This window comes from Somniosus microcephalus, chromosome 18 (genome assembly GCF_052327205.1).
Source record: "Somniosus microcephalus isolate GS21.2 chromosome 18, FLI_Smic_1.0, whole genome shotgun sequence".
Lineage (NCBI taxonomy): Eukaryota > Metazoa > Chordata > Chondrichthyes > Squaliformes > Somniosidae > Somniosus > Somniosus microcephalus.
Genome location: NC_141004.1, coordinates 47277418 through 47300996, shown reverse-complemented (window position 1 = coordinate 47300996; position 23579 = coordinate 47277418). Strand labels below are relative to the sequence as shown.

The following is a 23579-nucleotide window of genomic DNA, read 5'->3' as shown; positions in this document are numbered from 1 at the left end:
GACTGAATAGTGATAGTCTCATGGACTTTCACTTAATAATTCATTCCTTGCTCCAGATTCAATTGGCTTGGTGGACCAAAGCAGTTTATTCAGGTCCAGTTATACTACTTCACCAGACTTTCCAGTCAGAAATCTTGTACCTACCACGCAAAGAAAAATCAAGCATCAACTTATAACTAAATCAAGTCAATGAGCCAGCAAAACTCCTTCATTTAAAATATTTTTTATTTAGAAAGAAATTGATATATTTTACTGTAACATCAGAAATATAAGGGATCTAACTGTACATGATCTCTTGAATATTTTGTCATTATACAATCTCAGACAAAACAAAGACTTGCCACATATTTTGCCTAATGTCAGCAGACAGATTGCTTCGTAGCAGGTGTTTTGGAGACTTGGCTTTCAGCCACCTAAAACGTTTCCTCCCTAAACCCCTCTGGCTCGCCACCTCACTCGCCTCTTTTAAGGCCCTCCTCAAAACCTACCTCTTTGACCAAGCTTTTGGTCGCCCTTCCTAATAAGACCTTCTTTGGCTCAGCGTCTATTTTTTTTTTATTATGGCTAGATGAAGCGTCTTGGATGTTTTTCTACATTAAAGACGCTATATAAATGCAAGTTGTTATTGCAGTACTCAGTAATATTGTAGGTGCAATGAACTGGCCCAGCACTTTCACTTTCTCTCCAGTTTCTCTGTACTCTCTCTGCTTCTATTTTATTCATTATTTAGTCTTTCTTCCTTGCTCTACAATCGCTCTGTTATCGGTTTCACTGTTTTTCCATACTCGCTCTACCTTCTTCCATTTCTCTGACTTTCTATATCAACTATATGCCTGCCCTGCTTACCTGTCCTCCCCCAGAAATGAATGCAACTGGAGATATTACTCCCCCAGTTGTACTCATTTCTAGCACCATATGTCAGTTATGCAATCTGGTCAGCTCATCACATATGCAATGCAAAGCACGAAATGAGGCTGGACATGTCAACAAACCAACATTAGATTCAGGGGTTTAGAGAGGAAAATTAATAATAACCAGGCCTTTTAATAGCTCACGGGGCATTGCATTAGTATTGCAAAACCAGCTTGCAGTAATGGTGCAGTCACCATAGCAGCAGACCACAACAAAACCATACTTGTTTTGCCAGCTTTCCAAAATAATATTTTCCCCAAACCATTCTAGACTGGAAATTGTTGTGGTCTAGTCTGATAATGGGGGATGAGTCACTGTACAGGAAGCGTCAATGACACCAAGTGAAACACAGTAAATCAGCTAAACTCTGAACTGGTTGGAGGACAAATGTTTTAAGATGAACAAAGAATATGTGCACTGACTTTAGCTAGTTAGTAGGATATCTCTACCTAACTGTCAATTATCTAGCTTTTGTATCATAACTAAGTATCAGTGGTACAATTACAGGTCTAATATTAATCAGTACCAATGGGTACAACACTCAACAAAGCCTTAGTTTTGATTTGTAAATGTTCTACATTGTACGAGCTAGTACTTTTGAACAGATCGCTGAAAAGTTCCCCACAAAGTCTGATTTTATAGCTTACATAGCAAAAAACTGACATTCAGCAAATACAAATCTATAAACAAAAGAGGATAAAGTGAGAATTCCCAAACTCCCTTTTCTTTATAAAATTATAGCAGGAAGCAACCTTAAAATAACCTTCTCCATGTTCATCTCCCATAACCATAAAAAAAATATTCAGCATTAAATGCAATTAATGAAAAAAGTTTTGAGCACTTTGTGGATGTTTTTGAAGTACATAATTGAAAAGGAATTGCATATTACAAAGTTGGAGCATGTGCATTGCAAAGTTGTGCAACATTCAAGATTATAAGTTATTGTTTTTTTTCCCCCAAAGTAAACTTACCCTAGTTTCACTGAAAGTAAAGCTTTACTGTTAATATTACATATACCATGCATCAGATCAGATATGTGCCAAAGTGGACTATATAAAATGTTTTTGCAGAATGCCTGGTTCTAAAGCATTTTGTTTAAAATCTGCCTCTGTTCAGATTATTTAGATAAGGGCACATTCCAACTGCATTTCTGTGAAAGAAGATGATGCATTTGGAATGACACACCTATTTGCCATAAGGAGCAGGCTTAAATCAGTGATACACAATCAGTAACAGGCTGAACGGTTTGATTGTGGCACACAATATTTAAGCATGCTAGATCAACCAAATACTTTCCTGCAACTATGAAGATGGAGAGGCAGTTAATCAGAACTAGATTTAGGCTTTCTTTTTACTCTGAAGAAAATCAGATACATGATTTTAAAGAGGTAACTTAGAGAAGGCTACTGTCAGTGATTGTATTTGCTGTTGTACAGCAGTCAATAAAATTATAAACTGTTAGAATGGAGCCCACTATAGATCATTGGCTCGGAGATCAATTCAGCAAACTGCAAGTCAATGACACCGATAGTAATCCACCCAGTAATGGTATGGCTGCTTCTGTTTGCTCCTGTTTAAACTCTTGTAGTACAAGATTCTCATCTCTTTGAAGTTGTGATTTAAATTTTCTTTAAGCTTCTTCACCCTATTATAGCTGAACTATTTTTGTGTGATACATGTACTTAACACAGCAATCCCACAGAACCAAAAAATGTTATGGACGTTAGAGGCAGAGATACAGACCTAACAGATGTAAATTCCCAACATCATTTTAACAAAGGCATTTTAAGCATTGACTTATTCCAGAAAAAGGAATAAAGAAAGCATCATAAATGTACGCTCGTATACGGTGCAGGTGTGCAAGCAGCGTGACATACATGATTATCAAGAATACATAACAAATCAAATAGAGGGTCAATTAAACAGTGAACATTTTGCTTTGTCATTGGATACCTTTGTATTATGATTAGATCTGCTCATAGCAAGTCATAATTTTTGGGCTGCCCTATTTGTCTTCTGATAAAGCATGTTTATTATTCTGGCATTTTTAAGGACTGCTCCCAGGGGCAAATATTAGCATTTTGAGGAACTGATGCACATTAGAAGGAAAAAAACAGGTTTATGTATTTTTTTTAAAGGATTGGAGATTTGGGGGCAAAATTTGGCTCATGTCCCCTTTGGGGCGATAACTTCGCCAGAGCGCTACTTTTAGCACCCTGAAAAAGTTAGCACCCCCGCGCCCAAAACTGAATGGTAGCACCCCAAGCAGAAGGCAGGGCGCTACTGGAAGCTACCATTCAATATCGCAGTGCTACATGCAGTAACGCCATGTGCGTCAGCACGTAACGTCGCGGTACTGCAAGCCTCCCTCCCCTGATTAAAGGGGAGGGGCCTAGCGCAGCGCGCACCAGGGCCCTGCTGGACTACTGGGGCGCAGGGTGCCAGCAAAAGAGCCCAGCACTCAAGAGGCGTGCCGGGTTGCCCGATCGCGGCCGGCACCCCGCAGGAAGAGGCGAGAGGGGGCAATGACCCCAAAAAAATGGCCGCCCGGCACCTGCCCTTTAATTTGCGTTGCCCTGGTCGCAAACACGGCACTCTGACTCTGTCGGACATAGCGTCTAGCAGTAGGTCAGGGGGCGCGAGCCAAGTTTGTGGCCGGGGCGTGAGCGGGGCGCTGTGCACAGAGATTAAGTCATCGCCAGCGGCACAGGGTGCTACCGGCTACCACCACCGCTAACCTACCACTGAATTTTGCGGGAGGTGTTAGCGGCGCCGCGCCACGCCCGGGCACTAGGTGCTTTCCCCCGAGGAAGCGCCAACAGGAGGCGCAAAGCAACTGAATTTTTTCCCCTTGAAGTGCTATCTGGCACATATCTAAATACCACAGTTATTGTTTTATTTACGATAAAAGGTGTTCTACCGATTAAAATGTGCCAAAATTATCTAAAGTTCTTTTACACACATCTTTTCAAAGTGTTAACATAAGCATCCAATATACCCCACAGAACATTTCACCCTGACATTATCCAACATTCTGATTATCATGGTTATTCCAACTTGACCAAAGAAATACTACAATACAAAAGTTGAAATTTCAGGGTAAGGCATGCTGGTTAATGAAAATTTTGCCACACTTACTTATCAATGTACACTGTGAACTGTAAGCCTGCAACACTTAATTTTATAAACTATAGCAAAAGTTAAAAAACAAAATTGCTATCACTTTTAATTTCACCTCTCCCCAACCCCGACCCACTAGATTCACTTGTGGATCAACATGCACATTTTCTGCATTAATTCAGTTTAATAGGAGTTTCGTTGGAGTGATCTTTAGTCATCAGTGATGAAGAGAATCCACCTGGAAAATAAAGTTGATTCTTTTAATTACAGTGGATTAATTTTAGGTGATCAGAGTTGACTTTAACAATATATAAATTAGGAATAATTACAAATACAATTCACATCAAAGTGTAGTGCAAATTTCTATGTTCAACAGCAACATTTTTGGTAGGTTAGTGTTACCTTACTGTCACTCCAGTTGTAAATGTGAAGAGAATTTGAAAAGGTAGATGATGTATTTCAAGAACTTCATATGAATCAAACTGAGAGGAAGAGTCTCAGAAATGCTCCGTAATATAACTAAATTGTATTGCCACAAGGAATACTAAAAAGGCATAATAAGGTACAAGAAGTGTTGGCAAAGTGTTTTTGCAGGCTTCCATTTTAGAATAAAGCTTCCATTTTATAATAAGCCTTCCTATATAAACATTGCAGTTTAATTAGGCCACTAAAGATTGAAACCTTGTCTAATCAAGCATGTCCATTGCACATTCTAAGTAAAGGAGGCATTCTAAGAACATAAGAAATAAGAGCAGGAGTAGGCCATTCGGCCCCTCGAGCCTGCTCCGCAATTCAATAAGATCATGGCTGATTATCGACCTGAACTCCATTTTCCCGCCCGATCTTCATATCCCTTGATTCTTCTAGAGTCCAAAAATCTATCTATCTCAGCCTTGAATATACTCAAAGACTCAGCATTCACAGCCCTCTGGGGCAGAGAATTCCAAAGATTCACAACCCTCTGAGTGAAGAAATTCCTCCTCATTTCAGCCTTAAATGGCCTACCCCTTATCCTGAGACTTATCCGGAGACTATGCCCCCTAGTTTTAGACACTCCAGCCAGGAGAAACAACCTCTCAGCATCTACCCTGTCAATCTCCTTCAGAATCTTGTATGTTTCAATGAGATCACCTCTCATTCTTCTAAACTCCAGAGAGTATAGGCCCATTCTACACAATCTCTCCTCATAGGACAGCCCTCTCATCCCAGGAATCAATCTAGCGAACCTTTGTTGCACCGCCTCCAAGGCAAGTATACCCATCCTTAGATAAGGAGACCAAAACCGTGCACAGTACTTTAGGTGTGGTCTCTCCAAGGCCCTGTACAATTGTAGCAAGGCTTGCTTACTCTTATACTCCAATCCCCTTGCAATAAAGGCCAACATGCCATTTGCCTTCCTTATTGTTTGCTGTACCTGCATGCTAGCTTTCTGTGTTTCTTGCACGAGGACACCCAAATCTCTCTGAACACCAACATTTGAAAGTTTCTCACAATTTAAAAAATATTCTGTTTTCTATTCTACCTACCATAGTGAATAACCTCACATTTCCCTATATTATACTCCATCTGCCACCTTACTGCCCACTCACTTAATCTATCAATATCCCTTTGCAGACTCTTTGGGCTGGATTTTCTCAATGGAGACGTGCTGGAGGCGGGACTTCTGACTTCCGGGTTGAAGTCCCGCCCCCTCCCGTGACGTCTGAGCAACCCACGCTATTTTCCCTTAATTGGCCTCGTTAAGCCCGCCCTTACCGGCCAATGAAGGGAAAGCTGGTGACAGATGACATCAGCATATGACGCTTCATCTGTCAAAATTTTTTTATGACAGATGAATTGTCAGCATTTGACAGCTTTGAGAAGCTGTCAAACACTGACAATCTCTGTTCTAAGGTGAGCCCTTGCACACAGGCTCACCAAGACCTCTCTCCTCAGCAGAAAGCAGATGGCTGCTGTATCTAAGAATGCAGCAGCCATTCTGTCATCTCTACCATTGAGATGAGGCACCCCTGGATCCTCAACGGTTGAAGCCTGCAGAAAGAAGCAAAGGTAAGGAAACATTTTCCAACACTTTACACTCACCTCTTATACTTACCTGTCCACACTTGCTCCCATCACACACCTCTACAGCTGACATTTCGACCCCTCTCACCCCAGCAGACCCACTGCTCGCCTCGCTGACCCTGGTGAGGTTCGCAGCCATCGGGAAGTCTGCAATTGCAGGCGTAAAATGGGGAAAAGCCTCAAAACTGCCTGTTAACTACCTGTTAACAGGCAGTTAATTGGCTCTAATCCCCTTCCCGCCTCGAGGAGATGGGTACCTGTGCAACTCATGACCCGCCTCCCGGGAAGATGGCACGGAGGCGGGTTGGGAGCGGGGTCGGTACCCGCTCCCAGTCCCACCTCCCCAGGGCTGGGAAAATTCTCCCCTTTGTGTTCTCCTCACAGCTTACTGTCCCACTTAGCTTTGTATCATCAGCAAACTTGGATACATTACACTCGGTCCCTTCATCTAGGTCATTAATATAGATTGTAAATAGCTGAGGCCCCAACACTGATCCTTGCGGCACCCCACTAGTTACAGCCTGCCAACCTGAAAAAAGATCAGTTTATACCTACTTTCAGTTTTCTGTCTGTTAACCAATCCTCTATCCATGCTACTATATTACCCCCAACCCCATGAGCCCTAATCTTGTGTAATAACCTTTTATGTGGCACCTTATTGAATTCTTGTTATTTTATGTTTTATGGGATGGTTTTAGGAAGGATTGGAAGGTTAGGTACGGTGTGTGTTATCTCATAACACTGGGCACTTGGAAACTAGTGGTGAGATTGGGCAGAGTCAACATGGATTTGTGATGGGGGGGTCCTGTTTGACAGGTCTGTTGGAATTCTTTGGAGGTGTGGCTGGTGGAGTGGACAGTGGGGAACTGGTGGATGTGGTGTGTTTGGATTTTCAGAGGGCCTTCGATGGGGCCCCACACGTGAGGTTGGTGGGCAGGGTTGGGGCACATGGAATTGGGGGTGGTGTACTGGCATGGTTTGAGTGTTGGTTGATGGGCAGAAGGTGGGGAGTGGGGGTGGGCGGGTCTTTTTTGGGATGGAGGGCTGTGGCTGGTGGGGTGTCGCGGGGATCGGTGCTTGGGCCCCAGCTGTTCACGGGCTGTGTCGGTGATTTGGATGAGGGGGACTGGATGTGACATTTCCGGGTTTGCTGGGGATGCAGAGCTGGGTGGCAGTTTCAGTTGTGGGGAGGATGTGGGGAGGCTTCAGGGGGATCTCGACGGGCTCAGTGGGTGAGCAAGAGCATGGCAGATGGAATGTGGCGTGGATGAATGTGAAGGTGTCCACTTTGGTGTAGGGAACGGCGAGGCAGAGTGTTTCCTGGATGGTGGGGGATTGGGGAATGCGGATGCTCGGGGGGACCTGGGTGTCCTTGTGCATGGGTCGCTGGGGGTGGGTGTGCAGGTGCAGCGGTGGTATGCTGGCCTTCATTGGGGGAGGATTTGAGTGCTGGAGTGGCGAGATCTTGCTCCAGTTATATAGGGCCTTGGTGAGACCACACCTGGAGTACTGTGTACAATGTTGGTCTCCATATCTAGGGAGGGATGTGCTTGCCATGGAGGGAGTGCAGCGAAGGTTCACGGGATTGATTCCTGGGATGGAGGGACTATCATGTGGGAGGAGATTGGGTGGGCTGGGCCTGTGTTCTCTTGAGTTCGGAGGAATGAGAGGGGATCTCATTGAAGCATACAGGATTGTTGCAGGGCTTGGTGGGGTGGATGCTGGGAGAGTGTTTCCCTTGGCTGCGGAGTGTGGAGCCAGGGGCCACGGCCTCGGGATGAAGGGTGGGCTATTCAGGACTGAGGTAGGAAGAGGTTTCTTCACGCGGAGTGTGGTGAGTCTTGGAGTTGTCTGCCCCGGAGGGTGGTGGAGGCTTGGTCGTTGGGTGTGTTCAGAGCGTGGATCGATGGATTTCTGACTAGTGGGGGTGTCAAGGGATGCGGCGATGGGGCTGGTGAGTGGAGTTGGGGCGGAGGATCAGCCATGATCTCGTTGAGTGGCAGAGCGGGCTCGAGGGGCCGAATGGCCTACTCCTGCTCCTATTTCTTGTGTTCATATGAGGTAATAGAACAGATGACTGCTAGACAAAGAACATTACTAATGAGAAATCTTTCAAGGGTGGGTTTTAATGTATAAAAGCCTGAACTTGGAGCGTAAATTTTAGAATATTCTCAGAGCGAAACTTAGCACGCTTAAGTGGTTCAAGGCTATTCCAAGTCTGATCACCTTGAAACCTTGTGGGGTTAGTCAGGTTGTATACCAAATGCTCACTGTTTAACTGTTTAATAAGCGGAACCTTTGTACTTTAACTTCTTTACTTCTTGGACTGTAGCTTCTTTTGTAGCTCTAATCAACATATATACTTTGGAACAAGGTTCCCTTAATCACCGAGTACCGAATCTAATCTAAATAACTTAAAAAGGAGCTTTTAGGCATGCCCAGATCAAAGAAAATAATACAACTGTATCAATCACAGGCCCGAAAATTCAAACTGCAAGAAATTAATTGAGGTAAGTTTCAGATTTGGTGTCGCAATGGAAAGCTAAAAAGTGAATGAATCTGGGTCTACTTAGAAATAAAAACAAGTAAAACATACAAATAAGAGAGCAAACATGTTTATAATGAGAGGGATGTATTGTGTATTTTTCATTTGAAAAATAAATTTCCAAACTAGCATCTGAGCACTGAACTGCTATTGAACTCAAAATCACTCATCAAATGCCACAATCTCGCACTCGTAAAGCTATATAGTAGTGTCAGCTTGGGTCAGTAGGTAGCACTCTGAGGGAGTGCTGTTACCAGACGTGCCCATGACAAAATGTTCTTTTTATGTCTGTCTAGGTTAGTTTAGTGGCTATTCCTTTAAATTCAGTCATAACTACTGAAGTCAGAGTCATGTAACAAGCCTAACTTGATACAATGTTGCAAGTTCAATCAGTTATAGACTGGAGCGAGGAATAATTCAGACTTAAAACATTGTTGTGTAATTGATTCAGTCTATAGATGACTGAAAGTTCCTTTTTAAATTTTGAGTGGTCAGATATTCAATAAAGTTCCTTCATCGTCAAAATCCTGGATCTCCCTCCCTAACAGCACTGTGGGAGTTCTTTCACCACACGGACTGCAGCAGTTCAAGGGCAATTAGGGATGGGCAATAAATGCTGGCCTTGCCAGCGACGCCCATATCTCATGAATGCATCAAAAAAAGTCCCGGTAACACTTATACCTGGGATATAAAAGAGCTGTTCTGTTTGAATCTAAGATAACCCACTTGGTGGAAAACTGACAGGAGCAGGTCGAACGTTGATTTTAGACCGCGCGCCATTTTACTAGTAAAAGGTGGGTTAGCTTAAAATTACACCCTAAGAATCAGTTTTAAAGTCTCAGAGAAGGAATTATTGGCGGGGGGTGAATTTTAACTTTTGGATCCACTGGGAGTGGGAGGTCCTGGTAGCACACAGGAAATCCAGAGGTCCGGGTCTCCCTACACGCTGTGGAGTGCGTTACGTCACTCACAGGTTCCCCACCCGGAAGTCAGCCTGATTGACAGGTTTGACTTCCAGTCAGACGGGGAGTGCTAGAGAAGAGGCCGCAGCCCAGGAATGTCCGACCCCTGACCCCGGGGCGGGGGCGTTCAATCCCGGAGACGTCTGACCCCCGACACTGGAAGGGTGTGTGAGGTGATGGTGAGGGACCTTGGGGGGGCCGGGGGGGCACCGCTTCTGCTTCTCCCAGTCCACAAGGAGTGCTCCCCGAGGCTGCCCTCACCTCGCTGCAGCTGTCAGAGCTCCTGAGGCCTGGCCACAGTTAAACCTGTAAAGCAGGTTAAACTTGATGCTTCCAACCTTATTATCACATTTAAAGTGCCAACCCACCTCCTGGGAGCAGGGTGGTGGTCCGTGCCCCCATCCCACCTCCACTAAAACCGGAAGTGGGTGGGTTGGAGTCAGTATTCAGATTTTTAACACTTTAACCTCCCACCCGACCCAATCCCGCCTGTTTTTTGGAGTTAAAATTCCCCCATATAGACAGTCAGACCCAGCAAAGGTTGCGATGAAGAGGTTAGAAATGTCACTTGGCTTTAAAGGGGGTATGATATTGATATTTTTAATTGACATTTGAATTATTAGCTGGTCACCACCATTAGCTGGAGAAACAGTTATACAGCTACAAGGCAGATGTGGCTGAAAAGTGAAGTCGTGAGAGACTAAGAAGACCTTTGCCATTTAATACTAAGGAACAGATTTCTGTAAATAGGTCCAGATGACTTAAGAATCTAGTTACTTGATCAGGAGTATAAAACTCTCAAGCAGTTAGGTACACAAGCTGATCATTTTATGGTCTCACAAGCCATTGTGTGCGAGACAGACCAGGTGTGTCTCACCATCCCATGGCCAAACCACTCAGTGATCTGAAGACGGAGTTCAAATGCTTTAAATGTGGTGAGTTAGGCTACAAGGTCTCAGACGGAAATTGGAAGTCCGTATGAGCTCGTAAGATATAAAATGGGCAATTAAGCAATGACCACTGATGTAGATGGGTTGACTCCTCACCTTCACCAGAATACATTGAATGTGATACATGTAAGGAGAATGTGAGACACTGGATGCTGTTTCACAATAGTATATGGTGCCCTGGTGAAGGACCAGCATTACATAAAAGGCAAAGTTACATTCACATTCAGGGAATATGAATGACCGCAGAAATACCCATGGCCATACGAACATACGAATTAGGAGCAGGAGTAGGCCACGCGGCCCCTCGAGCCTGCTCCGCCATTCAATAAGATCATGGCTGATCTGATTACTCCACATTCTCGCCTACCCCGATAACCTTTCACCCCCTTGCTTATCAAGAATCTATCTACCTCTGCCTTAAAAATATTCAAAGACTCTGCTTCTACCGCCCTTCTGACACTCACGACCCTCTGAGAAAGATTTCTCCTCATCTGTCTTAAATGGGCGACCCCTAAATTTTAAACAGTGACCCCTAGTTCTAGATTCTCCCACAAGACGAAACATCCTCTCCACATCCACCCTGTCAAGACCCCTTAGGATCTAATATGTTTCAATCAAGTCACCTCTTACCCTTCTAAACTCCAGCAGATACAAGCCTAGCCTGTCCAACCTTTCCTCATAAGACAACCCGCCCATTCCAGGTATTGGTCTAGTAAACCTTCTCTGCACTGCTTCCAACGCATTTACATCTTTCCTTAAATAAGGAGACCAATACTGTACAGACTACTCCAAAGTTTGGCTGGAATATTTTGGTAATGCAATTATCATAGAAGTGTGATTTTATTTGCACATACTGTTCGATGTTTTAATAGGGAATGGCATAGATACCAAGGGGGTTAAAGGCAAACAGCTCAAGGATGAGGCGATCAGGTCAATGCAGTGTAGGGCCGGCCTTATTGGTCCAGTGCAGGCAGATGGTGGGTCAGCTCCCACCATCGCAGCAGGTGGGTGGTGTGGTGGCAAGTGGGACACCACAGGATTCCAGGGTTTCATAGACCTGGATATTACAAACCAAGTGGGATTAGAGGCGGTAAACTGGTCATAGAAACATAGAAGATAGGAGCAGGAGTAGGCCATTCGGCCCTTCGAGCCTGCTCCGCCATTCAATGAGATCATGGCTGATCATTCAAATTCAGTACCCTGTCCCTGCCTTCTCCCCATATCCCTTGATCCCTTTAGCCTTAAGAAATATATCCAACTCTTTCTTGAATATATTTAATGAACTGGCCTCCACCGCCCTCTGTGGCAGAGAATTCCACAGGTTCACCACACTCTGGGTGAAGAAATTCCTCCTCATTTCAGTCCTAAATGTCCTACCCCTTATCCTTAGACTATGACCCCTGGTTCTGGACTCCCTGACCATCGGGAACATCCTTCCAGCATCTAGTCTGTCCAGGCCTGACAGAATTTTATAGGTTTCGATGAGATCCCCTCTCAATCTTCTAAACTCCAGTGAGTATAAGCCCAATCGACACAATCTCTCCTCATACGTCATTCCTGCCATCCCAGGTATCAGCCTGGTGAATCTTCGCTGCACTCCTTCCATGGCAAGAATGTCCTTCCTCAGATAAGACGACCAAAACTGCACACAATACTCAAGGTGCGGTCTCATCAAGGCCCTGTACAACTGTAGCAAGACATCCTTGTTCCTGTACTCGAACCCTCTTGCTACGAAGGCCAACATACCATTTGCCTTCTTAACCGCCTGCTGCACCTGCATGCTTACCTTCAGCGACTGGTGCACAAGAACACCCAGGTCTCTTTGCACTTCCCCTTCTCCCAATCTATTGCCATTCAAATAATAATGTGCCTTCCTGTTTTTGCCACCAAAGTGGATAACCTCACATTTATCCACATTATAGTGCATTTGCCATGTTTCTGCCCAATCACCTAACCTGTCCAAATCGTACTGGAGTTTCATGACATCCTCCTCGCACCATACCCTCCCACCCAGCATACCCTCCCATCCAAAGGCCTCGGGGAAAAGTAGACAGAAAGCTTATTGCTCATCTGACAAACTGAATTTAAAAAGCTGTGTCCCAGGACAGTGTGTTCAATCACACAAACAACAGAGTATTTGGAAAGCAGGCTTGTGCCACACCTCAAGCAGGTGGGGTCCTTCTTTAAATATGTACATTGGGGTCAAATTGTCATAGGAACCCGACTGCTATTTTAACTCTGGTCTGAGGTGGGAAGTCACTGGCTTTCCTACCAGATGAAGACAGTGAGAAGAAGATTTGGCCCAAACTTGATGACAATCTGAATTCAATGGGTTTCAACCTAATTGTGGTAGTGAATACCACAGGTTTACCTTAACTCAGATCAAGCCACTCATGTTCTGACACAGAACATGACCCTAATAAATATATTTTATCAAAGTACAACATATATTAGACCTACTACAATAGCAAAATACTGCGGATGCTGGAAATCTGAAATAACAACAGAAAATGCTGGAAATGCTCAGCAGGCCAGGCAGCATCCGTGGAGAGAGAAACAGAGTTAACGGGGTAGATTTTCCTGAACCTGTCGGGAAGGAGGCGGGACTACAACTTTCGGGTTTTAGATCCGCCTACATCGACGTCCGACCAATCTGCGCGATTTCCCCTTGATTGACCTTGTTGAGCCCGCTGGGCGGGCTCAGCAGGCCAATTAAGGGCCACCCGGCAACAGGTGATGTCACAGACTGCAACTTCATCTGTCAAGAGTTCTTGACAGATGAAATATCAATGTTTCACAGCTGTTTGAAGCTGTGAAACACTGACAGTCTGAGTTCTAACATGAGTCCTTCTGCACAGACTCAGTTAGAACTCTCACCGGCACTCAAAGTTGAAGGCTGTCACTTTTCACAGATCGCAGCCATTCAGCTTTAAGTGCCGGCTGAGTGATGGGCTCCCGACGCCTGCAGGAAGAAAGGCTGTAAAGGTAAGTACAGGTAAGTAAAAGTTCTTTACACACTTTAGACACACCAAACACACTTACCTTTGCACTCATGCACCCATCACTCACCTGAGCGCCGACATCGCGACCCCTCCAACTCCTTCAACCCGACGGCCCGCCTGCTCTAACCTGGCGTGGTTTGAAGCCGTCAGGAAACCCACACAAAACCCCTCAAAATAGGGATTAGGCTAAAAACTGCCTGTTAACTACCTGTTAACAGGCAGTTAATTGGCACTAATCCCTTCCCGCCTAGTTTCGGCTGCTCCCAGTGTGGGGCGGGTACCCGCCGCCCCTGAAACTTGCGTGGGGCGGGGTTTTGGGCGGGATGGTGTCGGGACCCCCAAAGTTGGGATTTCTACCCCCCCACCTGCCTGAAACCCCGCCTGATGGCTCCAGGAAAATCTAGCCCAACGTTTCAGGTCTGGGACCATTGATCAGAACTGGAAAACGCTGGAGATGTAACAGATATTAAGCAGGTGCAGAGGCAGGGGGGTGGTTTAAGAGGGGAGGAAGGAATTGAAAGAACATATTGTGCTTATGTAAGAGGCAGGAAAGATAAAATGTTGCAAATGGGAATGGCAAAATCATACAGCATGAAAAATGGGGGCAGGGATTATTATCTGAAATTGTTGAAATTGATGTTGAGTCCGGCAGGCTGTAAAGTGCCTAGTCGAAAGATGAGGTGCTGTTCCTCGAGCTTACGTTGAGCTTCATTGGAACAACGTAATAGGTCGAGGACAGAGAGATCAGAGTGGGAGTGAAGCGGAGAATTAAAAAGTGACAGGCAACCGGAAGCTCAGGTTCACCCTTACGGACTGAACGGAAGTGTTCCGCAAAGCGGTCGCTCAATCTGCGTTTGGTCTCCCCAATGTAGAGGAGACCGCATCATGAGCAGCGAATACAGTATACTAGATTGCAAGAAGTACAAGTAAATTGCTGTTTCACCTGGAAGGGGTGTTTGGGGCCCTGGACATTGGGAAGGGAGGAGGTAAAAAGACATGTGTTGCATCTCCTGCGCTTGCACGGGAAGGTGCCAGGCGAAGGAGAAGGGCTGTTAGGGGTGATTGAGGAGTGGACCATTCCATTTCCCGCACTTCTGCTCTCACCCCTGCCCCTCCCTCACAGAACCACGATAGGGTTCCCCTTGTCCTCACCTTTCACCCCACCGGCCTCCACATTCAACAGATCATCCTCCGCCATTTCCATCACCTCCAACGTGATCCCACCACCAAACACATCTTCCCCTCACCTCCCCTTTCAGCAATACGAAGGGACCGCTCCCTCCGCGACAACCTGGTCCACTCCTCAATCACCCCTAACAGCCCTTCTCCTTCGCCTGGCACCTTCCCGTGCAAGCGCAGGAGATGCAACACATGCCCTTTTACCTCCTCCCTTCCAACTGTCCAGGGCCCCAAACACCCCTTCCAGGTGAAACAGCGATTTACTTGTACTTCTTGCAATTTAATATACTGCATTCGCTGCTCACGATGCGGTCTCCTCTACATTGGGGAGACCAAATGCAGATTGGGCGACCGCTTTGCGGAACACCTCCGTTCAGTCCGTAAGGGTGACCCTGAGCTTCCGGTCGCCTGTCACTTTAATTCTCCGCTTCACTCCCACTCCGATCTCTCTGTCCTCGGCCTATTAAATTGTTCCAATGAAGCTCAACGTAAGCTCGAGGAACAGCACCTCATCTTTCGATTAGGCACTTTACAGCCTTCTGGACTCAACATTGAGTTCAACAATTTCAGATAATAATCCCTGCCCCCATTTTTCATGCAGTATGATTTTGCCATTCCCATTTGCAACATTTTATCTTTCCTGCCTCTTACATAAGCACAATTCCTTCCTCCCCTCCTAAACCACGCCCCCCCCATCTCTGCACCTGCTTAATATCTGTTACATCGCCAGCTTTTTCCAGTTCTGATGAAGGGTCCCAGACCTGAAACGTTAACTCTGTTTCTCTCTCCACGGATGCTGCCTGGCCTGCTGAGTATTTCCAGCATTTTCTGTTGTTATTTTATATATTAGACCTACATCTGTAGCAAATTGCACTCTGAAATCTAATTTAAAATCAGTGAAAACTTGAGGAATTATTTCTACAGTTACCTTTAAAGCATCATGGCGTTATAAACATTTCAGTTACTGAACTTTTTGCTTAGAAGCCTCCCGGAATGTTGCTGAGCTAATCTGACAGCAGCCGATGTCAGATCATTTACAAAGTCCTTCTTACCAAATCCTTCCTGTGAAAACACAGAAATATATTGTCACATTAATGCAATTTTGTTTAGAAGTATTTACTTTTCACCACTGTTAATCAAAACCCAAAGGCTTTTCACTCTATCAGGAGGAAAAAAACTGCTATTTTTTTTTATCTTTTAGAAGACAAAACCATCCAACCATTAGCTTTGCACCTAGACCATCAGTGTCCCAGAGCTGTCACGATCCATATCCACAGCATTTGAATTTTAAGTTTCACAGCTGTTCTCGTAGTACCCAAATTCTTATTTTCATCACTTGAAAATGCAGCCTCATGGTATATTCTAGACTACAGTAAAACATTTGAACTTAGTCATTAATTCCACTGTTTAAAAACATCCCACATCAATTAAGCCTTCAATTTAGCCCCCAACTTTCTGCGGCGAGTGTTTCACCTTCTGAGTAATTACAGGCCAGTCAGCCTAACCTCGGTGGTGGGAAAATGATTGGAAAAATTCTGATGGACAGGATAAATCTTCATTTAGAAAGACACGGATTAATCAGGAACAGTCAGCATGGATTTGTTAAGGGAAGGTCGTGTTTGCCTAACTTAATTGAATTTTTTGAGGAGGTAACAAAGAGGGTAGTGTATTTGATGTAGTCTATACGGATTTTAGCAAGGCTTTTGATAAGGTCCCGCATGGCAGACTGGTCACGAAAGTAAAAGCCCATGGGATCTAAGGCAAAGTGGCAAGTTGGATCTGAAATTGGCTCAGAGGAAGGAAACAAAGGCTAATGGTCGAATGGTGTTTTTGTGACTGGAAGACTGTTTCCAGTGGGGTTCCGCAGGGCTCAGTACTGGGTCTTTTGCTTTTTGTGGTATATATCAATGATTTGGACTTGAATGTAGGAAGTATGGTTAAGAAGTTTGCAGATGATACAAAAATTGGCCGTGTGGTTGATAATGAAGAAGAAAGCTGTAGACTGCAGGAAGATATCAATGGACTGGTCAGGTGGGCAGAACAGTGGCAAATGGAATTCAAGGTAATGCATTTGGGGAGGGCTAACAAGACAAGGGAATACACTATAAATGGTAAGACACTGAGAAGTGCAGAGGATCAGAGGGACCTTGGAGTGCATGTCCACAGAAGGTAGCAGAACAGGTAGATAAGGTGGTTAAGAAGGCATACGGGATCCTTGCCTTTATTAGCCGAGGCATAGAATAAAAGAGCAGGGAGATTATGTTTGAACTGTATAAAAACTAGTTAGGCCTCAGCTAGAATACTGCGTGCAGTTCTGGTCACCACATTACAGGAAGGATGTGATTGCACTAGAGAGGGTGCAGAGGATGTTGCCTGGGCTGGGGAATTTTAGCTATGAGGAAAATTTGGATAGGCTGGGGTTGTTTTCTTTGGAAAAGAGGCTGAGGGGAGACCTAATTGAGGCATATAAAATTATGAGTGGCCTAGATAGAGTGGATAGGAAGGACCTATTTCCCTTAGCAAAGGGGTTGATAACCAGGGGGCATAGATTTAAAGTAATTGGTAGGAGGTTTAGAGGGGATTTGAGGAGAAATGTTTTCACCCAGAGGGTGGTGGGGGTCTGGAACTCACTGCCTGAAAGGGTGGTAGAGGCAGATACCCTCACCGCATTTAAAAAGTATTTGGATAAGCACTTGAAGTACTGTAACCTACAAGGATACGGACCAAGTGCTGGAAAGTGGAATTAGGCTGGATAGCTCTTTGTCAGCCGGCACAGACAAGATGGGCCGAATGGCTTCCTTCTGTGCTATAAATTTCTATGATTCTATGATGATTCTTCTGACTCCTCAAAGCATCGCCACCATCTACAAGACACAAGTCAGGACTGTAATGGAATACTCTCCACTTGCTTGAATGGGTGCAATTGCAACAGTACTCAAGATGCTCGACAACATCCAGGACAAAGCAGTCCACTTGATCAGCACCTCATCCACTAGCTTAAACATCCACCCCCTTCACCATTGGCATACCGTGGCTGCAGTGTGTGCTATCTGCAGGATGCACTGCGGCAACTAGCCCAGGCTTCTTTGACAACATAGGAACATAGGGACAGGAGTAGGCCATTTATCCCCTAGTGCCTGTTCTGCCATTCAATTAGATCATGGCTGATCAAAAGCTCAACTCTATTTACCCACCTTTGTTCCATATCCCTTGCCTAACAAAAATCCAGTAATTCTCACTCTTAAGGCACCTTCCAAACTCACAACCTCCACCAATTAAAAAGGACAAGGGCAGCAGGTGCTTGGGAACATCATCATGTCCAGGCCCCCCTCCAAGACACATATCATCTTGATTTGGACATATATTGCCATTCCTTCATTGTCATTGGGTCAAAATCTTGGAACCCCCTACCTAACAGTATTGTAGGAGCTGCTTCACCACATGGACTACAGTGATTCAAGAAGGAGGCCCACCGCCACACTCTCATGGGCAACTAGGAATGTGTAATAAATGCTGGTCTTGCCAGTTAAACCCACATCCCCTGAGAATGAATTAAAAAAAACATACCATAGGCTTTTGGCTTCCTCTGAAATTGGAAGCCCTACCAAATGCACCATGCATACACATGCGATATGTTAACAGATAAGAATCCCCTCAGAAATAAATCAAGCTATGTATAAAAACTTATTACATACCTTTTTGAAGAAACTTTGCAAGTCTTTCTGAGCCCACATTTCATACAGGAAAACACAGGCAGCTTTGCCAGCTGAGGGATAAGAACTATAAAAATGAAGAAATAAAATAAATAAATTATATACACACACATGTAAATAATTATATAAATACACACACACAGTGGAGTTTAATGTACATAATTTTGATCAAATACATCATACATAATACAGGAAGAGCTGTCAAACCTATAAATACTATAAGCCCCAAAACATCACTAAAACTTCAAATAATTTTTTTTTTTTTTTAAACATCACGGCCTAGAAATTCAGTTGGGCGCTGCAAGCTTTGCGCCCAGTTGGCGCCTAAAGAGGGTTTCTGCGCCAGTATAAGAGGTTGCGCTGATATTCAGCGCTGCGGTAATGGCGGCGGTAGCCGGTAGCGCTGCGCCGACACCGATGACGTCATCGGTGTGCGCAGTGCCCCGGTACCGCCCCGCTTCCGGCCCAAACCCCATATTTAGTTGCGGCTGCCTCTTCTGCAGCAGCCGCAAACAACGTTCGTGAAACGGGGCCGTACTGCTGCGCTACTGGGGCGCTTTAAGGTGGAGGTGCGGCCGGCCGCTTTTTCGGCGGCCGCCTGCCCGCACCTCCCTCCCCGGCCTCCTCCACCACCCCCCCGCGGCATTGGTGGCTGATTCCCATGAGTCCGGCACGTCTCCGTGGTGCTGGGCTCATTTGCTGGCAGAATCCAGCGGCGATCTCACGGCTGCAGGCAGCTCCTCCTTAAGAGGAGGAGGCCTGCAGTACCCCAGCCTGCCGCACCGCATCAGGTGGCGCAGCGGCAGCTGGAGCGCTGAAATTCACTTTCAGCGCCCCAAGCGGAGGCGGGCACACCCTGGAACAGCGCCCGGTTCCGAATTGGGGCGCTAAAAGTGAATTTCTGGCGGTCGCAATGGGCTCCGCGCGCAGCGCTAACTTTTGGGCGTTAGCCTGCTGGCGGGCCTTAACTGAATTTCTAGGCCCACATTTTTAAAATAACTATAAATTACATGAAATAACTATTTTAAACAATAATTTAAATTTTTGAAAAAATTAATTACATTTTCTAACGGGGATAAAATAAACTTACCTTTCTTTAAAGTATTTAAAAATAATAAACCTGTGGAAAAAATGTTTTAATTTTAATTAATTCACCACTTACCTTGTTAAAAGCAGGCCTTGCACCTGCTTTTTAAAATTGTAACTGCTGGAGACTTACCTTCCTGGAGAAACCGGCAAAAAAAACGTAAGTTCGATGCGCACGCGCTGCCTCTCCGGCGCACGCCTTCGACCTCTGAACCCCTTCTTTCAAGGGAATGGAAGTGCCGGTTTCCCGCGCATGTGCAGTGCATGCACGAAACCGGCACTTTCGTTGGGCCTACGCGTGAGTACCCAGTGCGTACTCCCGCGTTGGGACCCGAATTTCTGGGCCATTGAGTTTGTGCGGAAAATTTGAGCGTAACTTCACTTTGGCAAAACCGGCGCAGTGTCCAGCGCATTCTGGGCGCATTTTGTTGATTGCATCCCTAGCAGAAACGCCACGCCATAATTTCTATTTACTTGCATTGTATTGAAATTCAGACTGAAACATATGGGAATTTCCTCAGGGAGGGGAGTTCTCCTGCTTGGCTGCCGTAACGTTGACGGGAGTGGCACCAAACTTCAGAGAAACGGACATAAACTGTTCACAGTTTTTCCAAGGTGTTCACAGCACTTGTGCCAAAGATAAGGCAGCCAATTAGGAGAATCCCAAAGAAATTCCTGGCACTAATATTTTTGATAAATGATTCGCATCTATTAGGATTCAACTCTGGTGCCCTAAAAGCTTCTTGATTTCGTTTCTGTTTTAGGATTAACCAAGAGGCACAGTTTAATTGCAAAAATAGAAGGAAAAATTTACTGAATAAATTTATTGAATAAATTTAGCACAAAAATTTTAAGTGCACTTTAATAACATAGTTACTGTAATACTGTATGTTAATAAGAAGTTTAAAGGGCAATTTTCTGACAACATGTTGGCGGCTGGGAACCTTGCCCACTTGCAGCACACATCGGAAAATCGGAAGGTTTGCTGGCTCATCTTGAAATACATCACTGAAGCACTCATTGGTAGAAAAGGCTTTTCAGAGTCTGACTACTCCCAAAAGATCTTTGCCAGATAGTGCCCTTTATAGTCATCATCTGTTCGGTGCAACTTACTTAATAAACACAATACCTGTTCGACTTCTGAAAATTGAACATACTTACAAAAACCTCAGTTTACCTAGAATACCAATGGACTTGAAGAAATATAATGCTGAAATTGTTAGTTTTGGGCCTCTCTCTTTATAGTTCTGTTCATGCAGTTGATCTCTGAAATATTGTTATGCTTAATGATCACTTCCTGTTCCCAAAAATGGTTTTGTGCTTTTACTTTAAACAAATTCAACAATTTCATTTTGTAGAAGTTAAAAGTGTATATAATATGCAGCTGTACATACTTTGCATCCTTCAAATGCATAAGGCAAGTGCATATGACTTTTTTTTAAGAAGCTTGTGGGTTCAAGCTCCACTCCAGAAACTTGAGCACAACAGATGCTTCAATGCATTACCGAGGGAGAGCTGTGTTGTTACAGAAGGTACCATTTTTTTGATGAAATGGTAAACTGAGATCTTTTCTGTCCTCTCTGGTAGATGTAAAAAACTGCCATGGCACTATTCAAAGAGCAGGGGAATTCTCCGGGTATCCTGGCCAACATCTATCCCTCAAACAACACCATCAAAAACAGGTCAACTGGTCCATCACCTCACTGCTGTTTGTGGGATCTTATTGTGCACTCTGTTGTTTTGTAAACACTTTCATGGCCACATGGAGGTCCATGCGACAATCTTCCCTCCAGAATTCAATAGTAGAGTTAGCTACTTCTTTCTCGCTCCTGATTAATGAGTTTAAATCTTTCTTAATTAAATTTGAAGAAATACTGACAGAGTTAAATGGGTCAGCTGGAGTGCTTCTGCACAGCAACGCTGATTCTAAATTTTTTCCGAATAAGAAATCAACTTGTATTTTGCAAAATAAGGTTTTCAGTTAACTTCAGTAACAGAGCCCCCTAAAATTATGTTGAGGATACCTAACACGTTACATTTGAGATTCTTTACTATTTTAGTAGAGGCATTAACCCATTTGTTGGAGCATTAACACCTTCAAATTATAATGGGATGATGAAGAGTTTAACAAACAGCTTCTGATGAAAGGTCATCAACCTGAAACGTTAACTCGGTTTCTCTCTCCACAGGTGCTGCCTGACCTGCTGAGTATTTCCAGCATTTTCTCTTTTTATTTCAGATCTCCAGCACCCACAATATTTTGCTTTTGGATTAAAGAACAGCTTGGTAGTTTTGATAGACAAAATATCTGATGAAGATCAAACAATTACCTGGATCTGCTGAGGTTAAACAGATTTCTCAACAAAGAACCTTGCAGTACAGTTTTTGCCATGCTGGTATTACTGGGCACCAGATTTCGCATAATGTTACAGGCAAAAGTGGCGGTGTCATCTGAAGTCTTGGAGTTACTGCCTCCATCGGGGAGAAGCCGTGCTAACTCTGGCAATGTCTGAGATGCTGACAGAGGGTATAAAAATTGGTTAATCATTTACCTTTTTTGACACCAATATTAAAATCACAATCTTGGCTCTCCCAACATCTGAATGTTGTGGTATTCTACCTATTTTGTTTTAAACCCCCCCATCCATGGTTTACAGCTGGGTGAATTTCTCATGGACATAGTGAGTGTATTACCCCAGAAAAACCTTCATACCTTTGAAATTACATTGTGCAAAGATTAGAATACAAATGCTTTCTGTGTTTGTATTACATTCTTTTTTCTACTATTTTTAAAGAGAGGTATAGGCATGTTTATTAATTAAAAAATAATGTAATATTGATGGGTTAAGTGGTCATATACTAAACTTTGCATGGTGTCATTTCAAGATCTATAGGCATGAAATGGTAACACTGGTTTGGAAATTCCGTGGGGGCTCTCCCATTCTCCTGCTGTAACTTTGGGAGGAGCCCAGCAGAACCTCCAGAGAAAAGTAATAAATGGTCATTTACGCTGTTTATTCTTAAGAACATTAACTCAGTCATCCTCTATAGTACATACGAACAGTAGGCCATTCATCCCCTCGAGCCTGTTGCACAATTCATTAAGATCATGGCTGGTCTATACCTCAACTCCATTTACCCACCTTTGATCCATATCCCTGGATACCGTTAACTAACAAAAGTCTATCGATCTCAATCTTGAAAGTTTCAATTAACCCAGCATCCACAGCCTTTTGGGGGATAGAGTTCCAGATTTCCACTACCCTTTGCGTAAAAGTACTTCCCACTTTCACTTCTGAATGGCCAAGCCCTAATTTTAAGATTGTGTCCACTGGTTCTGGATTCCCCCACCAGAGGAAATAGTTTCACTGTATCTAATCTATCAAAAGCCTTTGGGGGAGAAATTGGGTGAGTAGCGCCACCTGTTAGCGCCTAAAAAGGCAGTCAGTGGCTGTAGCGCCACTGGCTGCGTCTCCCGCGATATTCAGCAGGGGCGCTAATGGTGGCGTTAGGCATTCGTGCCCCGCTCGCGATATTTGGTAGCGAACACTGCAGTTGCGCCGTTCGCTACCCATGCCCGGTTCACGGGGCCTTACTGTGCCGGCAGCGGCGCAAGTTAAGGTGGAGGTGCGGGGCGGCCGCTTTTTCGGCAGCCGCCTGCCAGCACCTCCGTCCCCGGCCTCCTAACCCCCACCCCTGCGGCATTGCCAGCTGTTTCCCGAGAGCCCGGCACTTCTCCTTGGTGCCGGGCTCATTTGCCGGCACTCGCGAGCGGGGATCGCGCTGTTGCAGGCACCTCCCCCTTAACAGTGGGAGGAAGGCCTGCAGTACCGCAGTGTGCCATGCCACAGCGTGTGGTGCTGTGGCACGTTGCGCTGCGATAATCAGTTTCAGCGCCCTAAGAGGGATGCGGAGCGCCTCGAGCCTCGCCCCGTGTCCCTCAAGGGGCACTGAAACTGAATTTCTGGCGATCGGTATTACTCCGATCGCTGCGTTAAATCCTGCGCTCAGGCGACTTGGGCGCCCCAACCCAATTTCTAGGCCTT

At 44.9% G+C, this 23579-nt stretch overlaps 1 protein-coding gene across 1 annotated transcript in view; it reads right to left on the bottom strand.

The window, feature by feature from the left end:
* Nucleotides 1-207: 207 nt before the first annotated feature.
* LOC147105256 (plakophilin-1-like) overlaps nucleotides 208-23579 on the bottom strand; it is a 93078-nt gene continuing 69706 nt past the window's right edge. The window contains exons 11-14 of the mRNA XM_086011421.1: nucleotides 21864-22050; nucleotides 18430-18514; nucleotides 15663-15796; nucleotides 208-4270 (exon numbers count right to left, since the gene is read on the bottom strand). Coding sequence (XP_085867547.1) covers nucleotides 15692-15796; nucleotides 18430-18514; nucleotides 21864-22050 — 377 coding nt within the window. The 3' untranslated portion in view covers nucleotides 208-4270; nucleotides 15663-15691. The remainder of the gene's footprint in view (nucleotides 4271-15662; nucleotides 15797-18429; nucleotides 18515-21863; nucleotides 22051-23579) is intronic.